Source organism: Miniopterus schreibersii, assembly GCF_964146895.1.
Source record: "Miniopterus schreibersii genome assembly, chromosome: 6".
Lineage (NCBI taxonomy): Eukaryota > Metazoa > Chordata > Mammalia > Chiroptera > Miniopteridae > Miniopterus > Miniopterus schreibersii.
In genome coordinates, this window is record NC_138107.1 from 8,227,630 (window position 1) to 8,249,506 (window position 21,877).

Below are 21,877 nucleotides of genomic sequence, written 5' to 3' on the forward strand. Positions count from 1 at the left end.
GCTTCTCTTTGGCATACCCAAATGGCCAGCATCACTAGTCTTATGCTTTGGGGCCATTATTAAGTAAAAGAAGGGTAACTTGAACACAAGCACTGAGATACCAGGTCAATCAATCTGATAACTGAAATGGCTACTAAGTGGCTAACAGGTGGGTAGTGTATATAGCCTAGATAAACTGGGCAAAGGGGTGATTCATATCCCAGGCAGATGGAGCAGGATGGTGCAAGATTTCATCACACTGCTCAGGAAAGTGCTCAATTTAAAACGTATGAACTGTTTATTCCTGGAATTTTTCATTTAATATTTTCAGAGCACAGGTAACTGAAACCACAGAAAGCGAAACTGCAGATAAGGGGAAGACTAGTGTAATCTTTTATGATAAAAGTGAGTCTCAAGATGACTCTCTAAACAAGTCCCGGCTCGGGTGTGCAAAGGTATCTGCAATGACGGTGCCCTTGTTGACAATTCTAGAATATTATGACACCACGGCATTTAGGTCACTGCTGTGCACAGAGTATATGCTCAATCAGTTCTTACTGAACTGAAATATAAGAACACCTAAGAAAAGTTTTAGGTTTAAATTTATGACATTTTCAGTTTTCTACTCTTACTGAAATATCTAGCTAAGGAGACCAAGTTTGCCAAAGGTTTGGGAGAACTGGTAGAATTCATTAAAATGATGTTTTATTATGAAATTTATCTAATTTTAATATATAATAGTAATCAAAACAGTGCTGCATATCAAATCCCGCCTCTCTCCTCTAAGTGTCACAAGATGCAGAGTTGGGTTGAATAAACTGAATTTATTAAACCCAGTCCAATCCTTGAAGAGAGGTTTTGGTCTGAACATTTGCCACAGTATGTTCAGAGGTAAAGATGTACCAAGGGACACAAAGTGGCCCTTCTGTTAGCAAACTCAGCCCACGGGTATTGTTTTATGTGACACAACATTCTATATGCTTGTTTGTTTTATTGAAGTGTCTTTAGCAAAGCCAGGCACTTTATGCAAACACAAACCCGCCCTCTCCCATCTTGTACCTCACTGCCTCACTCTTCCATGCTAACTCCCAGGAGCCTGAAGGGATCTGAGTTTACTTACTACTTGAGTTTTCGGTTGCTACTAAAATTGTTCTTTGAGAAATTTTTAAATAGCAGAAAACTTACATTTTTACATCTCTACTTATAGCATGAGAGTGGGGAAAATGGAACATAGGGCGATAGGAACAGTGCTATGAATCACGACAAAGCCCAGTAAAGCTATTGCCTTTACTCAGCTTTAATAGCAGAGCAAGGCTTTTGGGAAACACTAATGCCACTTGCTGAACTGCAGCCGTGACTCTGACCCAGTCATTATGACACAAAGACTGTACCAGGCAGCCCTCACCTGCCTCTGCTTCCCCTAGATCCTGTTATGGCCGCTCCCCACTGCAGGGAACCAGAGAGAAGGTGAGGGACTACTATTACCACTTGTCACTCACCCTGAAGGACAGAATGGTGACGGTCACATTCCCTGTTTGTCAAGGGGAAAGCCACAGTCACTGTGAGCTCACCTTGCCCTTCTCTTCTGGGGCTGAAACAGCAGCTAGGAACCTCAAGATCTAGGAGTGGAGTTAGGTGTATATAGGGTAAGGGACAAAAGAGTCAGAGGTGCAACTCACAGTAGGGGTCCCCCTTCCGCTGTTCCATAAATAGTTAATGGGATGGGGAATTTCATGCTAGGTGCTATCCTGAGCACTGGGAAAGCAGAGACACAAGTCAGTCTTTTGTCCCATCCTAACACTAGCCTGGCTTCACAATCGGGGGTCTTCCTTTTGTGCTGGAAGAGAAACATGAAGAAACTAGCTAAGTGCTGGTCTCTTATCCTTTAAAATTTATTTTCCACGTAGCAAAAATTTCCACCCTGTGGGACAGAGTAACAACCTGAAACCTCAGTGGGTAGCTTTAAATTCTTTGCTCAGAAAACAAACATAACACTTTTCCTCTGAACAAGAAGTTAGGCTCTGAACCTAAATTTTGTCAGTTGTACCCAAAAGTGATGTCTTTGCACTGGTCTGCTTCCACTCCTGCCCAGCAAACTGCTGCCCGCTTCTGCCAGGAAGAGCCTAGGCTAGAAACTTGAACTGGACCATACTGAGATCAAACCCAGGCAACTGAGTCCAATGGCAAGGTGGACTCAAATCCTAATTCTAACAGGCATTTACTTTACTTTCATGTAGAAACGTTCTAGAAATTAGTTCTGAAGAAGGTACAGTATTTGAGAAAATGTTTACACAGTGTCTGGACTATCTCTGTCGCCGTGATGAATGGGCACATGCCAGGAAGGACTAATAACTGAATTATGATGCACACTTCTTTAAAATTTTATTCTAAATGCTAATTACTTGATAAAGAAAGGTTTCTAGCCTTGACTAAACCTATAGGAAATGTCTTTTAGAAATAAAATGTATTTGTGAAATACAAAATATACTGACTAATCAATATAGCTTTACAGTTTCCTTTTCAGGATCAACTGAAACTCAGTGCCCACACCCAAACCACACATAAATTTTTAGATAATACATAGGTAGGGCTGTTGTGCATTTTTAATAAGGTTTGTGTTAGCATAAACTATAGTGTCTGAAGACTTACTGCCAGGGTATTTGATACTCTCCATCAGACTTCCTGAAGTCTAAAATCTCTGAGTAACATACAAATTAAAAAGAAAAGATAAATTCCAAGTGTCAAGCTGGGATTTAAATGAAGCCTCAGTGATTGTACCTCTTCTCAAGAGGCAGAAAGGGCTGGGTGTGGGGCCAGCTCTTGGGCTCTGTATCCAGGGCTCTCCTTGTCCTCCTGTAGCATCAGATCTTTTACAGGGTATCTGCAGGCGTCACCCACTACAATCTGTTCTTAAGAAACCAGCTGAATTAAATTAGATTTACAGAACACCTGCATTCTCATTTTTAATATACTGCCCAATATTCAAATTTTATTTTGCATGAACTACTTATGTATCTTATAAATCTATTTGCAAAGTAGGTTTAGGTTTTAGAAAGTGTTCTCAATCATTAATGAAGAATGTGCACTGCTCTGCCATTTACGTATTTTTTTCAAATTCTTTCAAAAAGAAGACTGTTCTCTTTTAGGTAATGATGAGCTACTCAGAAGACCCAACTTTGGTTTCAGTGTACAGAGTAAAGTATATTAAGACACACTGTAGATTGCAAATTTCAAATTCTAATTCCTAAGCCTCAGTTCCAAGGTGTATGTACAATTTCTATCTCTCAGCAACCAGTAAGGAACAAGCCACCACATCCAGTGTTACCTCAAAAACAGCTCATGATAAAAACAACTTGTGATCAACTGGGAGTCACAAACACCAGATGCTTCTCTAATAGGTTTTCAACTTCAAAAAAATTGTGCATAACATAGAAACATTATTTGTACTTTTAAAATATATGTAACTACTTCTTTGTTGGATAAAGAAAAATAATGCTATATGTACATTCAAACATGACAGAGTTAAAGAGAACTGTAATAAGAATATACATTTCAATTAAGCAAAAAGAACAGTTTTAGGAGACAAAAAGTTCGTAAGTCAACTAAAATCCCAACTACAATTGTGCTTTACCTGCTCTTTTTCAAGCATATCTGCTTTACGGAGTATTTTCATTGCATACACATGCCCTGTATCTTTCTTCTGAACAAGCCGCACCTAAAAGTTATTTTAAAAATGCCAAGTTAAAAGTTCACAATGCCAAGCTAATGCTTTCATGTGTTATAGGAAGTAATATTTAAACTGAAAAAAAGTATTACAATTTTAATATAAGCAACTAGCAAGAACAAAGCAGAGGAAAACGCTTTTGATGTTCCAAAATGGATGTGTTACACCCACTGAATCAGAACTGGAAACAGCCACTCAGGCTCCCTAGTCGAACAAATCAGTCTAACTTAGAACTCGCTTTTGAATTTAAGGACTCATTAAACCCGTGGCACATGTCATGCAGTCAGCTCAGAAAACCTAAGTACATGATTACAACAATGTTTAGAGCAATAGCAAAAGCTCATGGGCAGGGAAAATGTCTTGAAGGAAAAAAACCTAAAATGCATAATTTGGGAAATGGGGTTTTATGCAGTTTTTCTTTCTCTTCTTTTTCCAATGATTTTTAGAATAAATAGATGAAAAGGATATGAATGATCTCCAAACCCCCCAAAAAGCTTCTTGGCAATTCCCTGCACATCCTCCCCTTCCTCTCCCGATATTCGTATGTTTTCCCCTCCCCGCACCTTTGTTTTCCTGATTAAGCCCCACATCCCTTCCTCACTGAACAGAAAGCAATTGAAAGGTGGTACTGCCCATTTCCCTCTCTTCAGGGGCCATCAGGGATTCTGAAGGCTGAGGGATCAATCTAATCTTCCACCTGTGCTTTTGAATATGCACTTACATTTCCTGAGGTATGAGTTTTCAAAGCCTTTTACACAAAGATAATGAAACTATTGCATCAGTCAGGCACCTGCTTTGGATATTTTCCATTAGGGGATGACCTTGCATGGGCTCATTCAAACCCTTCCCACCAGATTGCTCTTGTGACCAAGCAGGATGCATTTGCAAGACTAGCTGGGACAAAACTACGAATTCTTTCAACGCTCACCCTGGCTGGTTTGGCTCAGTGGTTAGTGTTGGCCTGCGGACTGAAGCGTCTCAGGTTTGATTAGTCCTGGTCAAGGGCGCGTACCTAGGTTGCAGGTGCTCCCTGCCCCAGTCGGGGCGTGTGCAGGAGAGAACCAATCAATGTGTCTCTCACATGGATGTTTCTGTTTGTTTCTCTCTCCCTCTCCCCCTTGCCCTCCCTCCCTCTCTTCCACTCCACTCTGAAAAAGCAATGGAAAAAAAATCCTTGGGTGAGGATTAACAAAAATAACAAATTCTTTCTACTCTCCACAACTACCTAAATAACTCATCTCTACAAATCCTGTTCCCTACGGCCATCTTTTTAAAGCTGTACCAATCTGGCAGGAAGAAATAAAGAGTGGCAATTCGCTGTTTGTTCACCCCTGGAGAGGCAATGGTACAGCACTGGGAGAAACAAGAGCTTTAAGAGCAGGAAATCTGGGCAGACTTCTGGTACCACTGTTCAATGGCTGTGACAGGCAGCATTATATATCCCCTCTGAGTCATCTATAATATGAGTTATTGTCATGATTATAGAAGAAAAACACAGTAAATAATAAATATTGATTTCCTTCTACCTTTCAACTCTCCCTCTAGATCAATACTTAAAACATCAACATCATCTGGAAACACAGAGAACAATCCTAGAGCTGGGACAGTGCAGAGGGGAAGAAAGAAGGGCAGACAGAGCAGTTAAGATGTGGGGCTGGCATGCTTGAGCCACCTACCCCACAGTTCAATTATATCAACAATCATGAGCTCATGGTGTATTAGCAGCTTTGAATTTCTGTGGTATTTCTGTATTGGACAGGTAGCTTAGCTGTGGGGTTTTTACCTCACCAAATGCTCCTCTGCCTATTACTTTTAAGGACTCAAAATCTTCCAATCCAAGTCTTGTTCTCTTCAAACGAAGAAACTCTGTTTCTTTCCGAGCATGTGCTGATCTCCTGAGTCGTTTCTAATGTTTAAATAAAGAGGGAGAGGAGTGGGAGGGGGAAGAACTGAAATTCTGCAACGAAGTCATATTTGTGATTTGACCCATCTGGAAAGCAGAGCCACGTCAGACTAAGCATAATCTTATCACCCATCAAAGCACCACTACTGCTCCCTTCTCCCTTCCCCAGCCTTCAGATACAATAACCAAAACACAGTGAACAGATGGGTGCTTCCTCTGAGAACTCTTCACCCACCCACCCAGCAAACCACTCTTCTAATCTTTCTAATGAAGGAGGGAAAATCAACAACATTTTCTTTTAACCTTTGTTACAGAAAAGTGTGTGTTTTTAAATTTTCCTCTGGGTTTTTTACACACTGCAGTTCATTTTGCGCTCTAGTTTTCTATTATACCTACAAGTCTGGGGTATTTTTCACCATTTTGCTGCATTTGTACTTTATTCCTATTTTTTAAAGCACTTCCACTGCCATTTCAGTTCCTCGCAGTTTCTTATTAACTGCATTTCCTCCCACCACATCTGTGGGCGTTAAAGGAAAGGGCTGACTTGAGAGCTCTTTTGCCTTGATAACGATTCAGAAGTTTGTCCCACTTCTATGGAGCCTTTTCTGTGAATTCTGTAAGTATGCTGTAATTTGCTTTTTAATGTTTTTATTTGGTTTCATCTCTTCCTTTTTGTGCAATTCTAAATTAATCATAATTAACTTGTTATAACTGTACCTAGAGGAGTCTTTCTCTCCTGAGTGCTTAATAATTAACTTCTCCCTCTGCAGGAACACCTCAGTCCAGAAGCACACCCGCCCCTAAGCTGTGGTTACTGCGCCAGAGCCCTTCCCCCGCACGGCGGCGAACGACTGCGGAACATGCCGTGCCTCTGCTTTCAATTACCTCCTCATCCTTCAGGCCTTCTTCTTCCATCACTTTTTCTAACTTCTTCTGTCTAAAAATAAATAAATACGTGAAATAAGATTTGAATGATAACCTTCTGGAAAGTCTATACAAATGTAAGAATTATTTTTTTAATGACAGAAACAAGTAAATCTTAAAAGATCTCATTAAAGCAACAAACTACAGTTACTAAGACAAATGAAAAGAATCCCACTCTGTTAGTTCTACATTTTGAAACAGATTGTATAAGATGTTAATGCAACAAAGAACCTTATTTGGAAATGAAAAGTTCTCCTTTTTTCCCCCTCCCTGGTAGAACTGTATTTCCTCCTTAACAAACCACAAAACAGCTGGTATTTGATAACCTCTCATGTCGGTGTTTCTCTCCTTCTCCCTGACTGACACCTACTTCCTTTATTTTCACATCTTCCGCCTCCTCCTTGCCAGAGTAATAAACAACAAAGGTAAAAGGCAGGATCTGGATATTCAAGGGAGGTAATTGGCATCACTACAAAATTTAAGGTCTGGGGGGGCGCAGGGTGGGAGGAGGGATTGCTGGGGGAGGGGGGAGTGGAGGGAGGTGGAAGAGGGTATGAAGGGATAAAGGAAGATGGACAGAGACTTGACTTGGGGTGGTGAACACACAATACAGCGTACAGATGACGTGTTGTAGAATTGTGCATCTGAAACCTGTATAATTTCGTTAACCAGTGTCACTCCAATAAATTCAATGAAAAGGAAAAAGGAAATTAAGGACTCTAAATCCTTGGAGTACTGAAGTTAGAAACTGTATTCAAGAATATTGTTGATCTACAGTCTCATACTGATTTGATAAAACCAAAGAAAACAATTAAAGCTTCCTTACAACCAATTCCCTGTAACCTTTATTTATTCAGCATAATAAATGAAAGCACATGAGCTGGAATCTCCCCTCCACCACTTACCAGCATTCCAGAAGATAGGCAATGTGTGCAGGGCAGGGAAGAACAAAAGCACAGGGTACATGAAGTAACAGCATGTGGTCTAGTGTGGCTGAGGCACACAGCACTTCTCTGTGTACCTGGCTCTTAGCCTGTAGATGACTAAGAACTTACAGAGGCTGTGCGCAAAGGAGTGATGTGGTGAGGACTCTTTTTTAGAGTGGCAACCAGCAGTAATGAGCTAATGGACCAGCAGGAAAAGCAACTGACAGACTGAGGCGAATTAAAAGCTATTGTAAGGATGCAGGTGTGCAGTAAAGATCTAGAACTAGGGCTGGAAACCTAGAATGAAGTGAACACAGCTATTGCAAAGATGACCAACTGGCAGTAGGAGTCAAGCAAAGAGAATATCTTGTGTGGGAGGACAATGATGCTACTAACAAAGATCGGAAACACAGAGAGAGGAACATGGAAAGATAGTTTCCTTTTGGTCAATGAATATGTACTACAATAATAATATTTAGTTTAAGTGAATATGTTTTTAGAAATCATATTACAAATCCACAGCATCAAATGATGAGTAAGAATTTGTGCCTAAACACTCGAGAAATAAACAGATCTACTCTGCCCCTGATGGAAAGAAGCAAGCATCTACATGACTGCCAGGCTGCCCACATTTCTTCTAGTTCCCAGAATATGCTGGGTTATGCAACTATGTGTGCTCCCATATTGGGGAGGAGGCTGCACTATTGGTAGTTTCAGGAATGTAAAGTAACTGCATTTCAGCGGTTAAACAGGTAAAGTGAGGAAGGGTAAGAGTCCAACAATCAATAGCAAGAGCTATGAGAACCCAACCACGTTCAGCTTTTTGTGCCTTGAGTATCAATATCATCGTACCTTTCGACTATTTTTTATTTTCTTAATATATCTTTATTGATTTCAGAGAGAGGAAGGGAGAGGGAGAGAAAGAGAGAAACATCAATGATGAGAGAGTCTTCACTGATCTGCTGCCTTGAGCCCACAACCCAGGCATGTGCCCTGACAAGGAGATCGAACCACGATCTCCTAGATCCTAGGTCGATGCTCAGCTGCTGAGCCATGCCCGGCTGGGCTCGACTATATATTTTCTGAATGACCACACCAGACTGGGCTAGAAGTACAAAGCGCTATCACACAATGTGTGTCACAAAGACAGTTCCTTCTGACTACAGTTTAGTTTTAATTTTTAAAAAATTTATTGATTTTTTTAGAGAGGGGAACGGAGGGAGGGAGACAGAGATTTGTTGTTCCACTTATTTTTGCATTCATTGGTTGATTCTTGCATTTGCCCTGACCGAGGATCGAACCTGAAACCCCAGCATGTCAGGATGACACTCTAACCAACTGAGCTACCTAGCCAGGGCCTTCTGACTATATTTTAAATCTAAATTCAAACTGAGAAGTTTTCCACAGCTTTATTGCAAGTGTAATTAAACTGGTTTCAGTGGAATATTTGCCTAAGTCAAGTTGTCAGAATCAACTCCTTGAACACAATCAGATTCTTTCATTAGAGAACTCTCCAGAAAAAGCCTATTGTACAGAATTATCCCTAGTAATGATTTACTGTGGCCAAGTCAACAAAGACCTTAAAGACACCAAAAATGGCAAGCATAGCCTGAAATGAGGCTTGCAAGATACATCCTCTGTGAGATGATACCATGGAATTACTGGACTTTGTTAGATTCATGGTGGCACTGTGATTATACAAAGAAAATGGCCATATTTTCAAGATGCAAACTGAAGTACACAGGATTGAAATGACAGATGTTTGAAATTTGCTGTAAAACACAATAACAAGAAAAAATAAAATGTAAGAGATGAAACAAATTTAGCAGTCTTGATAATTACTAAATCTGAGGAATGACTATATGGGGGTTCACTATATTAGTCTTTCTATCTATGTGTGTACTTAAAAGTGCTCGTAATGGCCCTGGCCGGGTAGCTCAGTTGGTTAGAACGTCATCCTGATACACCAAGGTTGTGGGTTCCATCAGTGGTCAGGGTACATACAAAAATCAACCAATGAATGCATAAATAAGTGGAACAAGTTAATGTTTCTTTCTCTTTGTCTTTCTCTCTCTCTCTCAAATAGAATGGAGGGAGGGAGGGAGGGAGGGAGGGAGGGAGGGAGGGAGGGAGGGAGGGAGGGAGGGAGGGAGGGAGGGAGGGAGCTCATAATGCAAAAGAAAAGCAGGCTCGTCTCTGGTCGCAATGCCAGGCTAGCTAACACTTCAGTCTTTGGTGAAGCCACTGTTCCACTCAACTCCAATGTTCCAAACCATAACCCTGGGAGACACAAAAGTGAGAGGACAGGCCACTTCCACACTCAGAGGCCATACCTACCCTCACCCCAACCAGGCTTTACATGAGCTCCACTTAATTTCCAGTGAACCCATGTAAGTTCTTTTGAAGGCAGGGACAGCATCTGAATGCTCCTTCCACTAAGAACAGTGCTTTGTAAACAGCAACATTTTAAACTGTACGTTGCTAAATTTTTTTTAAAAAGTGAGAAGTCATCAGAGACCCATTCATGACTACTACTTGTAATTAGCCACCTTTTCTAAACCTAATTTAGGCTCCCCTCCCAGCACAGTTTGATTCACAGTCTTCAAGGTCTTGGTTGGCTTGGCCCCAGTAAATCATTACCAGGGATAATTCTGTATGATAGGCCTTTTCTGGAGAGTTCTCTAATGAAAGAATCTGATTGTGTTCAAGGAGTTGATTCTGACAACTTGACTCTCAGGCAAATATTCTACTGAAACCAATTTAATTACACTTGCAATAAAGCTGTGGAAAACTTCTCAGTTTGAATTTAGATTTAAAATGTAGTCTACTCTACAACAGTTTTTGTGGCTTTAATTAATTCATCAAAATAGTATTTATGAAGAAAAGAAACATTACAGAATATTTGTAAGAGAAAATGAAGTTTCCTCAGTTTTGATTTCAGATTGTTATAAATTTTTCAAACCATTAATTTTTTTATTAATAACTAGATAATTATCAATGCCTACTGGGTACCTATATCACGTAGGAGAGAAAATAAAAGAATTGCTGTTCTTAGAGAAGTTTACCACAGACCACTATCAAAGGCAAAACATGGTATGATGAACTTGCCCTACTGAGTGGATTCAGCTTATAGTTTACCAATAGCATTAATAGGAGACCATCAAACAGGTATTCTGCAGCACTGTGTGATGGGGACTAGACTCAGACATTTGTTTTTCAACCAATCTGTAGAACTTGCTGCAGTGTTTCTATAAAGCTACCCAATGTTCTCATACTCTACTTTTATACAGGAAACAATATCAAATTATTTTTATTCTTCCTTCTACTTCTAGGAGTTGGTCTCATTTCCCACTGCAGTAAGTCCTTTGTTTCAAATGTAACCTAGTGCTCTACTATAAATGGAACAGGCAAAAACTGCATGTAAGTAGTAGAAATACTAGAGATTTTAAAGACATTCAGATGAGGCACATACAAACAAAATGAAAATCTGTATTACAACCTGGTCTCAAAATTTACTAGCCCAATACTTATTATTATTTCAAACCACCCATCATAGATTAGCCATATGCTCATAATAAAATTTTTTTTTTATTATCAATTGTTTCATATTACTAAAATTCTGGGTTTTTAAAGCAGATGTCTATGATGCTGCCCCCAAAACAAAAAGCTTAAGCCCCAGCCAGGCATGGCTCAACGACTGAGCATCGACCTAGGATCCAGGTGATCAGGGTTCAATTCCCCGTCAGAACACATGCCCGGTTGCGGGCTTGATCAATGACTCTCTCATCATTGATGTTTCTCTCTCTCTCTCTCCCTCTCCCTTCCTCTCTCTGAAATCAATAAAGATATATTTTTTTAAAAAAGCTTAACAATCCATTTCTGACAGTTCTAATTTTAGTTTACTTACTACTATACTAAGTCCTGCCAATAACTGTTTTTCTTTTATATTTTTTTAACTTTCTAGGAATAATAAAACCTATAATCATCTTATCAAATTGTATCAACAAACCCAAAACCAAATATCAACTCATATCCCAAAAAAAGGGCACTAAATGAAAAAGCTTAACAAGGAAATATTGATTCTAAAAAGCTCACAGTGTCTGCTGCTTTTTAAAAAATGAAAAATACTAAAAAAGAAAAATACTGGTGACTTGAGAACAAAAACTACCAAAAACAAATATTCTAACTCTCTTAAATGTCTAACACTCTCTTCTTACTGTCTTTTGATTAATTACTCTTTAAGAAAGGAAAAACCACAAAAGTTTGGAAAGTTCTTTCTATCTTAAGAATCGAAAACAAACAAACAAATAAAAAAGCATTGATTTCAACCCATTTTAGGGTAAAATCAGTGTAAATCACAAATTAACCCTTATTAGAGTAATGTAAATAAAACCGTACATCATCTTGTTCCTGAGGCATGTGATACACATCAATGATGAACCACAGGCCGGAGCCAGGAGGATTAGAAACCAACTATTATCAAATAAAACAAGTAACTTAATCAAGATTCATAACTACAACACCAGGAGACTTTTGTATTTCAAGAGACTTTTGTATTTGAAAGTAACTATCTCCAATAGATTTCACATGGCTAGAGGTATACTGTGCAAATTTATCTTTGAACTCTCCAGATCCTAACAACAGGCACTGGTGCAGGCACTTGTCTGAGTGAATAGCAGCTAGATACCACCAGCTATAAAATATCTTGCTATTCTGCATACAAATCTACATATTTAAGGTCAAGTCATATATCCCATGTAAATTATGATTTACACCTCATGAAGAACACGGTTGCAAAACTCCGTATCAAAATATTAAATATTAATATGTTGAATCCAGCAATATATAAAAAGAGTAATATATTATGACCAAGAGTGTTTACCTCAGGAATGCAAGGTTAGATTAATATTCAAAACTTACTATGTAATTCACCATATTAAAAGACTAAAGAACAATATAATCATTTCAAAGATGCAGAAAAAGCAGTTTATGAAATTTAATACCCACTCACGATAAAAAAAAAACCTCTCAGCCAAATAGGAACATAAGGAAACTTCCCCAATCTATAAAGGGCATCTTTGAAAAACCTACAGCTAACAATGTAACTAACAGTGAAATAGTAAGTGCTTTCCCCCTTAAATTGGGAACAAAACAAAGATGTCCACTTCCACCCTGGTCAGTGTGGCTCAGTTGGTTGAGTGTCATGTCCTGTGCACCAAAGAGTAGCTGGTTTGGTTCCCAGTCAGGGCACATGCCCAGTTTGCAGGTTTGATCCCAAGTCGGAGGGTGTGTGGGAAGCAACCGATCCATGTTTCTCTTACATAGATGTTCCTCTCTCTCTCTTCCCCTCTCTCTCTCCCTTCCTCTCTCTCTAAAATCAATAAAATCTTTTTTTTTTTTAAAGATGTCTATTTCCACTGTTTATATTCAACATTGTGTCTGAAATCCCAGCCAATGCAGTAAGGCAAGAAAAGAAAGCTGTATAGATTGGAAAGAAAGAAAGAAAAACTCTCTACTAAATATATGATTGTTTATATAGAAAATCCTAAGGAATCTATAAAAATAAGCTACTAAAATAAGTAAATTAGCAAGTCACAGAATATAAGGCTAATATACAAAATTCATTTTCTACAACACTAGAGCAAAGAACAAGAAAATGAAATATCCACTTTAAATATCCACTTAGAATAGCACCAAAACGCCCCCAAAATACTAGGAATAGATGAACAAAAGACACATAAGTCCTCCACACTAAAAACTACAAAACATGCTGAGAAAAATTAAAGAAGACCTAACAAAATGGAAAGATATACCATATTCATGCATCAGAAGATTCAATTTATGAAAATGTCAATTTCTCCCTCAAATTGATCTACAGATTCAATATAATTACAATCATAATTCCATCAAGCTTTTCTTTGGAAATTGACAAACTGGTTCTAAAATTTATAGGGAAATATGAAGAACCTAAAATATCCAAAACGATCTTGAAAAAAAGAACAAAGAAGAACAAAGTTGAGAACTTACACTACTGACTTCGAAACTTACCACAGGCTACAGTAATAAAGATAGTGTGATACTGGCATAGGGATAAACAGAGCAATGAAATAGAATAGAGAGCCCAGAAATAGATACACACTTAAATGGTTGTAATTTTCAACAAGTGTCAAAGCAATCTTAAGGGGGAGGAAATCATATTTGCCACAAATGGTGCTAACATAACTGTATATCCATAAGGAAAAAATAAATCTCAACCCTCATTTCATATCACACACTTATTAATTCAAGATGGATCATAGTACTAAATGTAAAAACTAAATCCATAAAACTTCCAAAAGAAAACACAGGATAGTATCTTTATGACTTCGACATAGGCAAAAGTTTCTTAGAGGTCACAGAATGCAATAAAGAAAAAATTTAAAAATGCCACAATTGCAAACTTCCGCTCATCTAAAGACATCATTAAGAAAATGAACAAGAAAACCACAGACTAGGAGAAACTATTTGCAAAACATATATAGGGTGCCCCCAAAAAATACACACTTTAACAGCTAATAACTCACTTAATTTTCACTCCTTTTCAGGTTTAACTGATTTGAAATAATGAGTGAAGACAGACTAAGCTTTGAACAAAGAAAATTTATCCTAAAGTGCCACTAGACCTTTTTTATGAAGCTACATAAACGATAAAGTTTACAGTACAAAACCAGCAATAGCTGACAAATTGAGGATGCACAAATACTGAACAAAGTGTTTCTTGATGTTTGCAATTCTATTGCTTCAACTTATCAGCAGTGCCCAGACCAGAACGATGATTAGTGTGAAAACAGGCATTGACCAAAAAAAATTATTCATTTCTGTAGATTCTTTTAAATTTTGAAAATGAACTGTATGTTAATAAACACTGACTTTATCATCAGTCAAAGTGCACATACACTCTTTTGGGACAACCTGTATATGACAAAGGGCCAATGTCTAGGATATATAAAGAACTCTTACAACTCTACGGTCAAAAATTTGAATAAATACTTCACAAGTAAAATATACCAATGGCCAAAAGCACATAAAAATAATGTTCAACATCCTTGATCATCAGGGAAATGCAAAACAACAGTGATAAAAGACTGACAACCCAAATGTTAGCAAAAATGTAAAGCAACTACAACTCTCATACACTGTTGGTAATATTGTGGAAAAAGGTCTAGAAATTTCTTATAAAACTAAACATATGCCTATGTACATTTATGACTCAGCAATTCCACTCCTAAATTTACCCAAGAACTGAAAACAAATGTTCACAAAAAGATCTGTAACAACTGTTCATAGAAACTTACTCAAAATAGCAAAAAACTGGAAAAAAGCCCAGATGTTTATCAACAAAAGAATGTATAAACGAACTGAAGTATAGTCAAAAAACAAAACAGTACTCAGTAACATAAAGGAACAAACTACTGACACAACAGCAACATGAATGTACCTTGAAAACATTAGGATAAGTGAAAGTTGCCTTATTCAAATGAGTACTTATGGCCCGGCCAGGTGTGGCTCAGTGGTTGAGCATGACCTAGGATCCAGGAGATCGAGGTTCGATTCCCGGTCAGGGCACATGCACGGGTTGCGGGCTCGATCCCCAGTAGGGGGCGTGCAGGAGGCAGCTGATCAGTGACTTTCTCATCATTGATGTTTCTATCTCTCTCTGCCTCTCCCTTTCTCTCAGAAATCACTAAAGATACATTTTTTAAAAAAGAAAGAAAGAAATGAGTACTTACTATATGGATCTGTTTGTATGTTCCATTTGTATGGAATAGGCAAGACCAATCAATGGTAGAAACAAAATCACAACAATGGTTTCCTGGGGTTGAACGAGCATCTCCAGGAATGAAAGAACTTTCTGGGATAATGGCAGTGTTTTATGTCTTGATAAGGGTTTAAGTTATACAGGTGTATGTATTTGTCACAACTCATTGAATGGTAACCCTTAAGACTGTACATTTCATTGCATGCAAATTTTACTCCCTTAAAATATTGAACTCTAGTTTGTTATACAAGAAAAAATATGCAGAAGTAAAATATACTGACATCTGAAACGTACCTTGAAGTGTAACAAAACAATAAGATAAATTAATGAATGGATAGAGGGACAGATACATGGATATGTGATAAAAAAACAAGTGATAATTGTAGAATCTAGATTATTTATGGGTATCTACTGTACAATTCATCCAACTCATCTGCACTTTTAAATATTTTCACAATAAAATACTGGGAATAAATTGTAATTATGAGTTACTACATGAATAGTATATACCAGATCAATAATAGCTGCTACTACCACCATTAACTGATGATTATGTGTGAAGCACTATGGTATGTACTCACATACGTTATGTCTAATCGCCACAGCAATCCTGCAAGGTAAGTAGTATTATCCTCATTTTCCAGATGGAGGAATTGATACACAGAAAGACTAAGAAACTTGTTCCAGCCTCATACAGCTACTAAATGATAAAGGCAGGATTCTAAACCCAAGTCTGACTGCATAAGAGCTGCTCTTTCCATTACATCACACTGCCTGAATGAAGTCCAAGGATTTGGCCCAATTAATCGTTTTATCCTACCATGGAATTTTGTGTTATTGACTTAGTATCAGGAATAAGTGGGTTATAATAGCAAGGGCTTAGGAAATCAATGACACTGTCATTCTATTGTAATGGGACAGGCTATAATGTGGCCACTGTTATTCTTGTCTCCTTTCAATGATAATATGAAGGTGCTTTATGGTATCAGACATAAATGCCAAAACCATGACACAACTTTCTTAAAATTATTTACCTCATTTCTCGTTCTTCATGTTGAGCGATTAGGTTGCTATAAAAATTCTCCAGTGTCACTTTGGTCATTGTCACCCTTTCTTTTGTGTGATTACTCATGGACGAGCAAGGTGTTGAGCCTGTCATCGCCATGGCTGCTGGAAACAAAGAAAAGAGGTTTTAGTCTCAGAGTTAGAATCTACCAATTACTCGCTCTCCTACCCCCTTGGTACAACTTTTCTGGAGTACAAACAAGTAAATAACAAAAGCCAGACAAACAGAACACTTGGTGAAAATAAGTATATATATTAATGCTCAATGACCCAGAAATACCATCCCTAGATAAAAGGCCTAGAGAAATTGTCACACAGGCTCTTAAGGTAACATGCACAAGGATGCACATTACAGAGGATGTTCATTGTACCATCATTTTATTATGGGAAGTTAGAGGCAATTCAGTAAGGAAGTAAATAAAATGCTTTGGGTGTACACAGAGAAATATTATGTAGCAGTCAGAAGCAAATTTACCTGTACCTAAAAGTGGCATGAATATATCTTTAAAACAGTGTTGCATTTTTTAAAAGGAAGTATGATCACAATACCATGTGTGTAAATTAAGAACATACACTATAGCCCTGGCCAGTTTGCTCAGTGGTTAGAGCATCAGACCTGCAGAATGAAGGGTCCCGGGTTCAATTCCAGCCAAGGGCACGTACCTTGATTGTGGGCTCGATCTCCGGGGTCGGGGCGCATGCAGGAGGCAGCCAATCGATGTCTCTCTCACATTGACCTTTCTCTCTTTCTCTCTCACTCTCCCTCCCGCTCTCTGAAAAGCAACAGAAAAAATAGCCCCAGGTGAGGATCTAAAAAAAAAGCACATATACTATAGACACAGTGCAGTTCTTTGCCATCTAGGAATCTACCTTGGAGAAATCAAAGACCCATAAGGATTCGTACACAAGAGGGTTCGATGCAGCATTGTAAACAAAGGAAAACTAGAAATAACTTGAATACCCAACAACAGAACTGATTAAATAATGATGAAGTCCTATAATGAAATAATGTGCAGACAATTAAAATATGTTCAAATGTGGTTAAAGTCAGGGGAAATGTTTCCAATCCAAATGAAAATAATAGGTTACAAAACATAATATTTCCATGATCTCAATACGATAGATAATTTTATTCTTGTTTATGCTTCCCACATTTTCTTTTTCTTCAATGATCATGTACTAGTACCATTAAGTTACCAATAACTTTTAAATTTACAATTTCTACAGTATAAAAAAATCTAAAATGCTTATCTATAGGTATATATGTACTCTGATATCTATCCGATAAATGTTCACTATTTCAATTTACAAATTAAAAACAAAGACCTATGATGGAAACAATATTACAAAGAAAAAAAGTGAATCACAATTTTAGTAATGGAAGATACCAAAAAAAACAATGTACCCTAAGCTCCTAGTTCTACATATGAAAAAGCCAATACCAACAAAGTTTAAATAGCTGATAGAACATTTTTTCCTAAATTTAAATCTCATTTCCCCCCATAAATTTCTGCTACCCTCTACTGTCACACTTGACCAGACTACACACCAACCTTGACTTGCTCCTGCACCAGCAACAACGTTCAATACTTTATCCTTATCATGTCTTCCTCACACACAACCTGGCTCCTAAGTCTGTTTTCATCCCAAAATAAAGCTGACTAAAAATCAGGAGGGCTAAGGTCCACTTTCAAAGGTAGTGCATTTTATGAAAAGTTTTCTGAAGGTTCTCCGCTTAATACTCAGGAGCTTTTTTGCTTTGTAGATCAAACTAATGCTTTTAAGGAATGTGCAAACACTTGCTATTTCTAAGAAAAAAGACAACATTAAACAGTTTTATACAATGATACTCAGGGGGGAAAAAACAAAGAATCATCCCTTCAGACCAAAGAGATTCCAAATCAAGGCTCCACTTCAGAGTCAAACATTCTGATTCATGGTGTGCCAAACAGATCAGGAATCACAAATTCAAGACACTGAACTCAGTTCTACCTTATTATAAAATGTTATTTTTTTATGGGAAGTTTCTGTTAATACGAAAGCAAACTCAAGTGTTTATATCAGAATTTAAAAAAAAACAACTCTGTTTGGTCCTGGCTGGTGTGGCTCAGTTGTAGGAACATCGTCCCATGCACCGAAAGGTTGCGGGTTCGATTCCTAGTCAGAGTACATACCTAGGTTGCAGGTTCCATCCCCTACATCACTCGAGGCACGTGTGAGAGGCAACCTATTGATGCTTCTCTCTCACATCTGTGTTTTTCTTTCTCTCTCTCTTCCCCTCTCTGTAAAAATCAGTGACAATGTCCTCGGGTGAAGGGTTAAAAAAAAAAACAACCTCTGTTTGGTTTTGGGTGTGGTTCCTTATTTGTCAGCCTGTACCCCCCTCCACCCACAATGAAAACCACATGCACTCTAAGTTTGGTGAAGAAATTTTAAAACCAGATTTAAAAACAAGTCTGAAGCAAGTGAGCACTTTGTACTCCACTCCTCCCTTGTCTGTAAACTTTTGTAGACGCCTTATGTATTTTAATAACTGAAATTATTTCAACTTAAAAATACAACTAGAGAGAGTTTAAGCCTGAGACAAACAGTGCCTTCCATACAATATAGGTGGTTAATAAATGTAAGTTGAGCAAGTTAGTGATTTTTCAGTTGTGAATAAACTAAAAGGACAAAATTACATTTACACTGATGAGTATATAAAAACTGGGAGGAAACATTTTGACTCATTTAAGTCCTTAGCATAACTTACTAAACTTCTTAAAAGATCAACAGATTAAAGATTAAGTTCACTCAAAGATGCTTATGTAGTAAGGCCAAAAATATTTTCTAGCAGAATGGTTTTCTACTTTCACATAGATTCTCTAACGTAAGACAAAGGTTGCATTGGCCTTCCCCTTTGACCTTTCTTCAAAACTTCCTCCTGCCCTGGATGGTGTGGCTCCGTGGCTAGAGTGTTGGCCTGAGCACGGAAGGTTCTTGGGTTCAATTCCTGGTCAAGGGCATGTACCTGGGTTGCATGTTCCATTGCAGGCCCCATTTCGGGGGCCTGTAGGAGGTAACCAAACGATGTGTCTCTCCCACATCCGTGTATGTGTGTGTCTCCCCCCTCCCTCCCTTTCACTCTCTCTAAAAATCAATGGGAAAAATATCCTCTGGTGAGGATTAAAAAAAACACTTCCTCATGCTCTTCCTACACTCATAAAAGGGTTAGCCTAATTCTAATAACCTTTCATTGAAACATACAATTACTCTTGCCTCTTGCCCTATAGCAATTTATAGGTTCACTGGGTCAACCAAATTTTTTTTGTTTTTTTTTTTAATTTTTAGGGGGGTGGGGGGGAGAAACACTGGTTTGTTGTTTCACTTATTTATGCATTCATTGCTTGTTTCTTGTATGTGCCCTGACTAGACATCGAATCCACAACCTTGGAGGACGCTCTAACCAACCGAGCTACCCGGCCAGGGCCCAAATACTTTTTATAAGACATGGCTTTCCCTCATGTTTTTGATAATCTAAGCCTTCATGCCTTGATCTACAAATCCCTGGAGGCCCTTGGCCTATTTGTTCCATTCTCCAACCCTGCAGAATTAGCGAATAAAAGGTAGGTGAGAAATTCTCAAAAGCTGACAAAATTTAACATAAGAACATGACCCTCATAAACCAGGGGCAGGCATTGCAAACATAAAAGGAGAGATCAAATGAAAACCACTCTTTTACTCAATCTAGAGAGTTACAACCCGGTTAACCGGCTTCAGGATGGCACGGCTCTCTCTATAAACACCCCTTCCCTCGCCGATTATTTCCTTCTTTGTGACCGGGCAGCCCAGTATCTTTCATTTGGACACTTCAACACTGGAGCTAAGACCTCTCCTTAAAAGTCGCCCGGGTTTTCTCACCAGGCTGCAGCCGCCGGAAAGCCAGCAGCCGGCCTTGCGCCGCTTTTAACACCCTTCCCCCCGCTCGCGCGCAACGCCGCGCGCTTCGCCAGCGCCGTGCGAAAAGTTCACCAGGAAAACAGTTGTTTTGATGTCCATCACCAGGCGCGCGGAACACACAGGTGCGATGGGAAATGGCCTTTCCACGCAGAGCTGGAGGACAGTTCCCATCCCCTGAGGGCGAGGCTGACACCTAACGTTTGGGGCAGCGCGGGGCCGGGAATCGCGGCGGCGGCGGCGGCTCCGGGTTCAGGGAAACTGCACCTACCGCCCGCTCACCTCCGATTCAGAGCCAAGGCGGCCCGGGAGGGAGAGGGAGCACGGACACGGGGTCTCCTTCACCCCGGCCTTCTCAGTGCATAGCAAAAAGGAACAAGTTTCTCCGCATCTTTTAATCGCTTCGACGTGCAACTGGGAGATCGGGTCTCTCTACGAGCCGTTCCGCACACTTCCTGACAGACTTTCCTCGAAGTCTGTACCCACTCTCCTTTTTTCCTCTCTTCTCCAGGGTCCTCACTTAAGTTTTCCTGTGAGTTTAAGGCTCTCCCGGTACCCAAAGACTGACCGTGGGAAGGGGAAGGGAGCAGACTCAAAGGTACCGCACCCTAAGGTGGGCTGCCGACACCTCTGCCTCACACTGCAGCTGTCGGGTTCTCAGGCTCCAGAAATTTTTTTAAAAAAGGTGAAAACTGGTAACGAGCGCGACCCCGAAGAAGGCTGCGCGAAGGCAGCGAGCAGACAAAGCTGGCAACTGGGAAAGAGCCTGGCTCCCCGCCCCAAGTGCACACGAAGGAAGAAAGGACGGGGTGGGGGGCCGGGGGCCGGGGGCCGGGGGCCGGGGGGAGGACCGACCAGGAGCCTCCGGAGGCGGGAGGAGCGGGGCTGTCAGAGGACTGAAGAGCGCGGCCGAGGGACGGAGAGGACCGGGCTGGCAGGAGGGCGCAGGCGGGAAGGGGAGCGTCCCAGGGTCGGGGGAAGAGGCCGTGGAGGGAAAAGCCTGGGAAGGACCGAAGGCAGCGGCAGCGAGACACTCACCAGAGCCCCGAGGGAGGCTAGCTGGGGGCGGCGGAGCCGCGGACGCCGGCCGGGCCAGAGGTCTCGACGTGCGGACGGAAGCCCCAGGGCAGCAGCCAGCCGGCGCGAGGAGGGGAGGGGACGGTTGAGGTGCTCTGAGTAGGGGACTAGGGGCGGTTGCAGGTGAGAACAACAGGAAGCGCCCCAACCGCCGGAAAAGACGGCAGCGCGGAGGGGCCAAGGCAGTCGGTCCGCCGGCGCGGACAGCGGCTGGGGGAGCGGCCAGGGGCCGAGACTGCGCAAGCGTGACTTCCCGGAGATGCGGCGGGGATTTCGGGACCGCGCGTGCGCGGCCCCGCCCCACCCACCTACGCCCTCCCGGTCAAAGGCGGCGGGCGCCGGGGCGAGGGAGAAGCGTGAGCTGCAGGGCCGCCGCGGGTGGGCCGGGCCGCTGGCCGGGCCGGGGGGGCGGGGGGCTCCCTTTGTGCTTTGTGTTTTGAGTTTCGAGTTTTCACTGTTTATTTTGAAATAATTAGACTCACAAAAAGTTGCAAAATTTGAGGTCCCGAATACCTGCCCCCCACCCAGCTTCCCTCGACACCTTG

At 40.3% G+C, this 21,877-nt stretch overlaps 1 protein-coding gene across 4 annotated transcripts in view; it reads right to left on the reverse strand.

Moving 5' to 3' along the window:
- Positions 1-21,537, reverse strand: part of STK38 (serine/threonine kinase 38) — a 41,511-nt gene extending 19,974 nt beyond the window's left edge. Inside the window, exons 1-6 of one of the 4 annotated variants that reach the window (XM_081139518.1) lie at positions 21,294-21,537; positions 16,983-17,092; positions 16,289-16,421; positions 6,492-6,543; positions 5,487-5,609; positions 3,611-3,694 (exon numbers count right to left, since the gene is read on the reverse strand). In XM_081139518.1, the coding sequence (XP_080995644.1) occupies positions 3,611-3,694; positions 5,487-5,609; positions 6,492-6,543; positions 16,289-16,421; positions 16,983-17,019 (429 nt within the window). In that variant the 5' untranslated portion in view covers positions 17,020-17,092; positions 21,294-21,537. Of the gene's footprint in view, positions 1-3,610; positions 3,695-5,486; positions 5,610-6,491; positions 6,544-16,288; positions 16,425-16,982; positions 17,093-21,293 lie in introns of all 4 variants that reach the window. The other 3 variants (XM_081139517.1, XM_081139519.1, XM_081139520.1) reach the window with 3 other exon arrangements.
- Between the last annotated feature and the right edge of the window lie 340 nt (positions 21,538-21,877).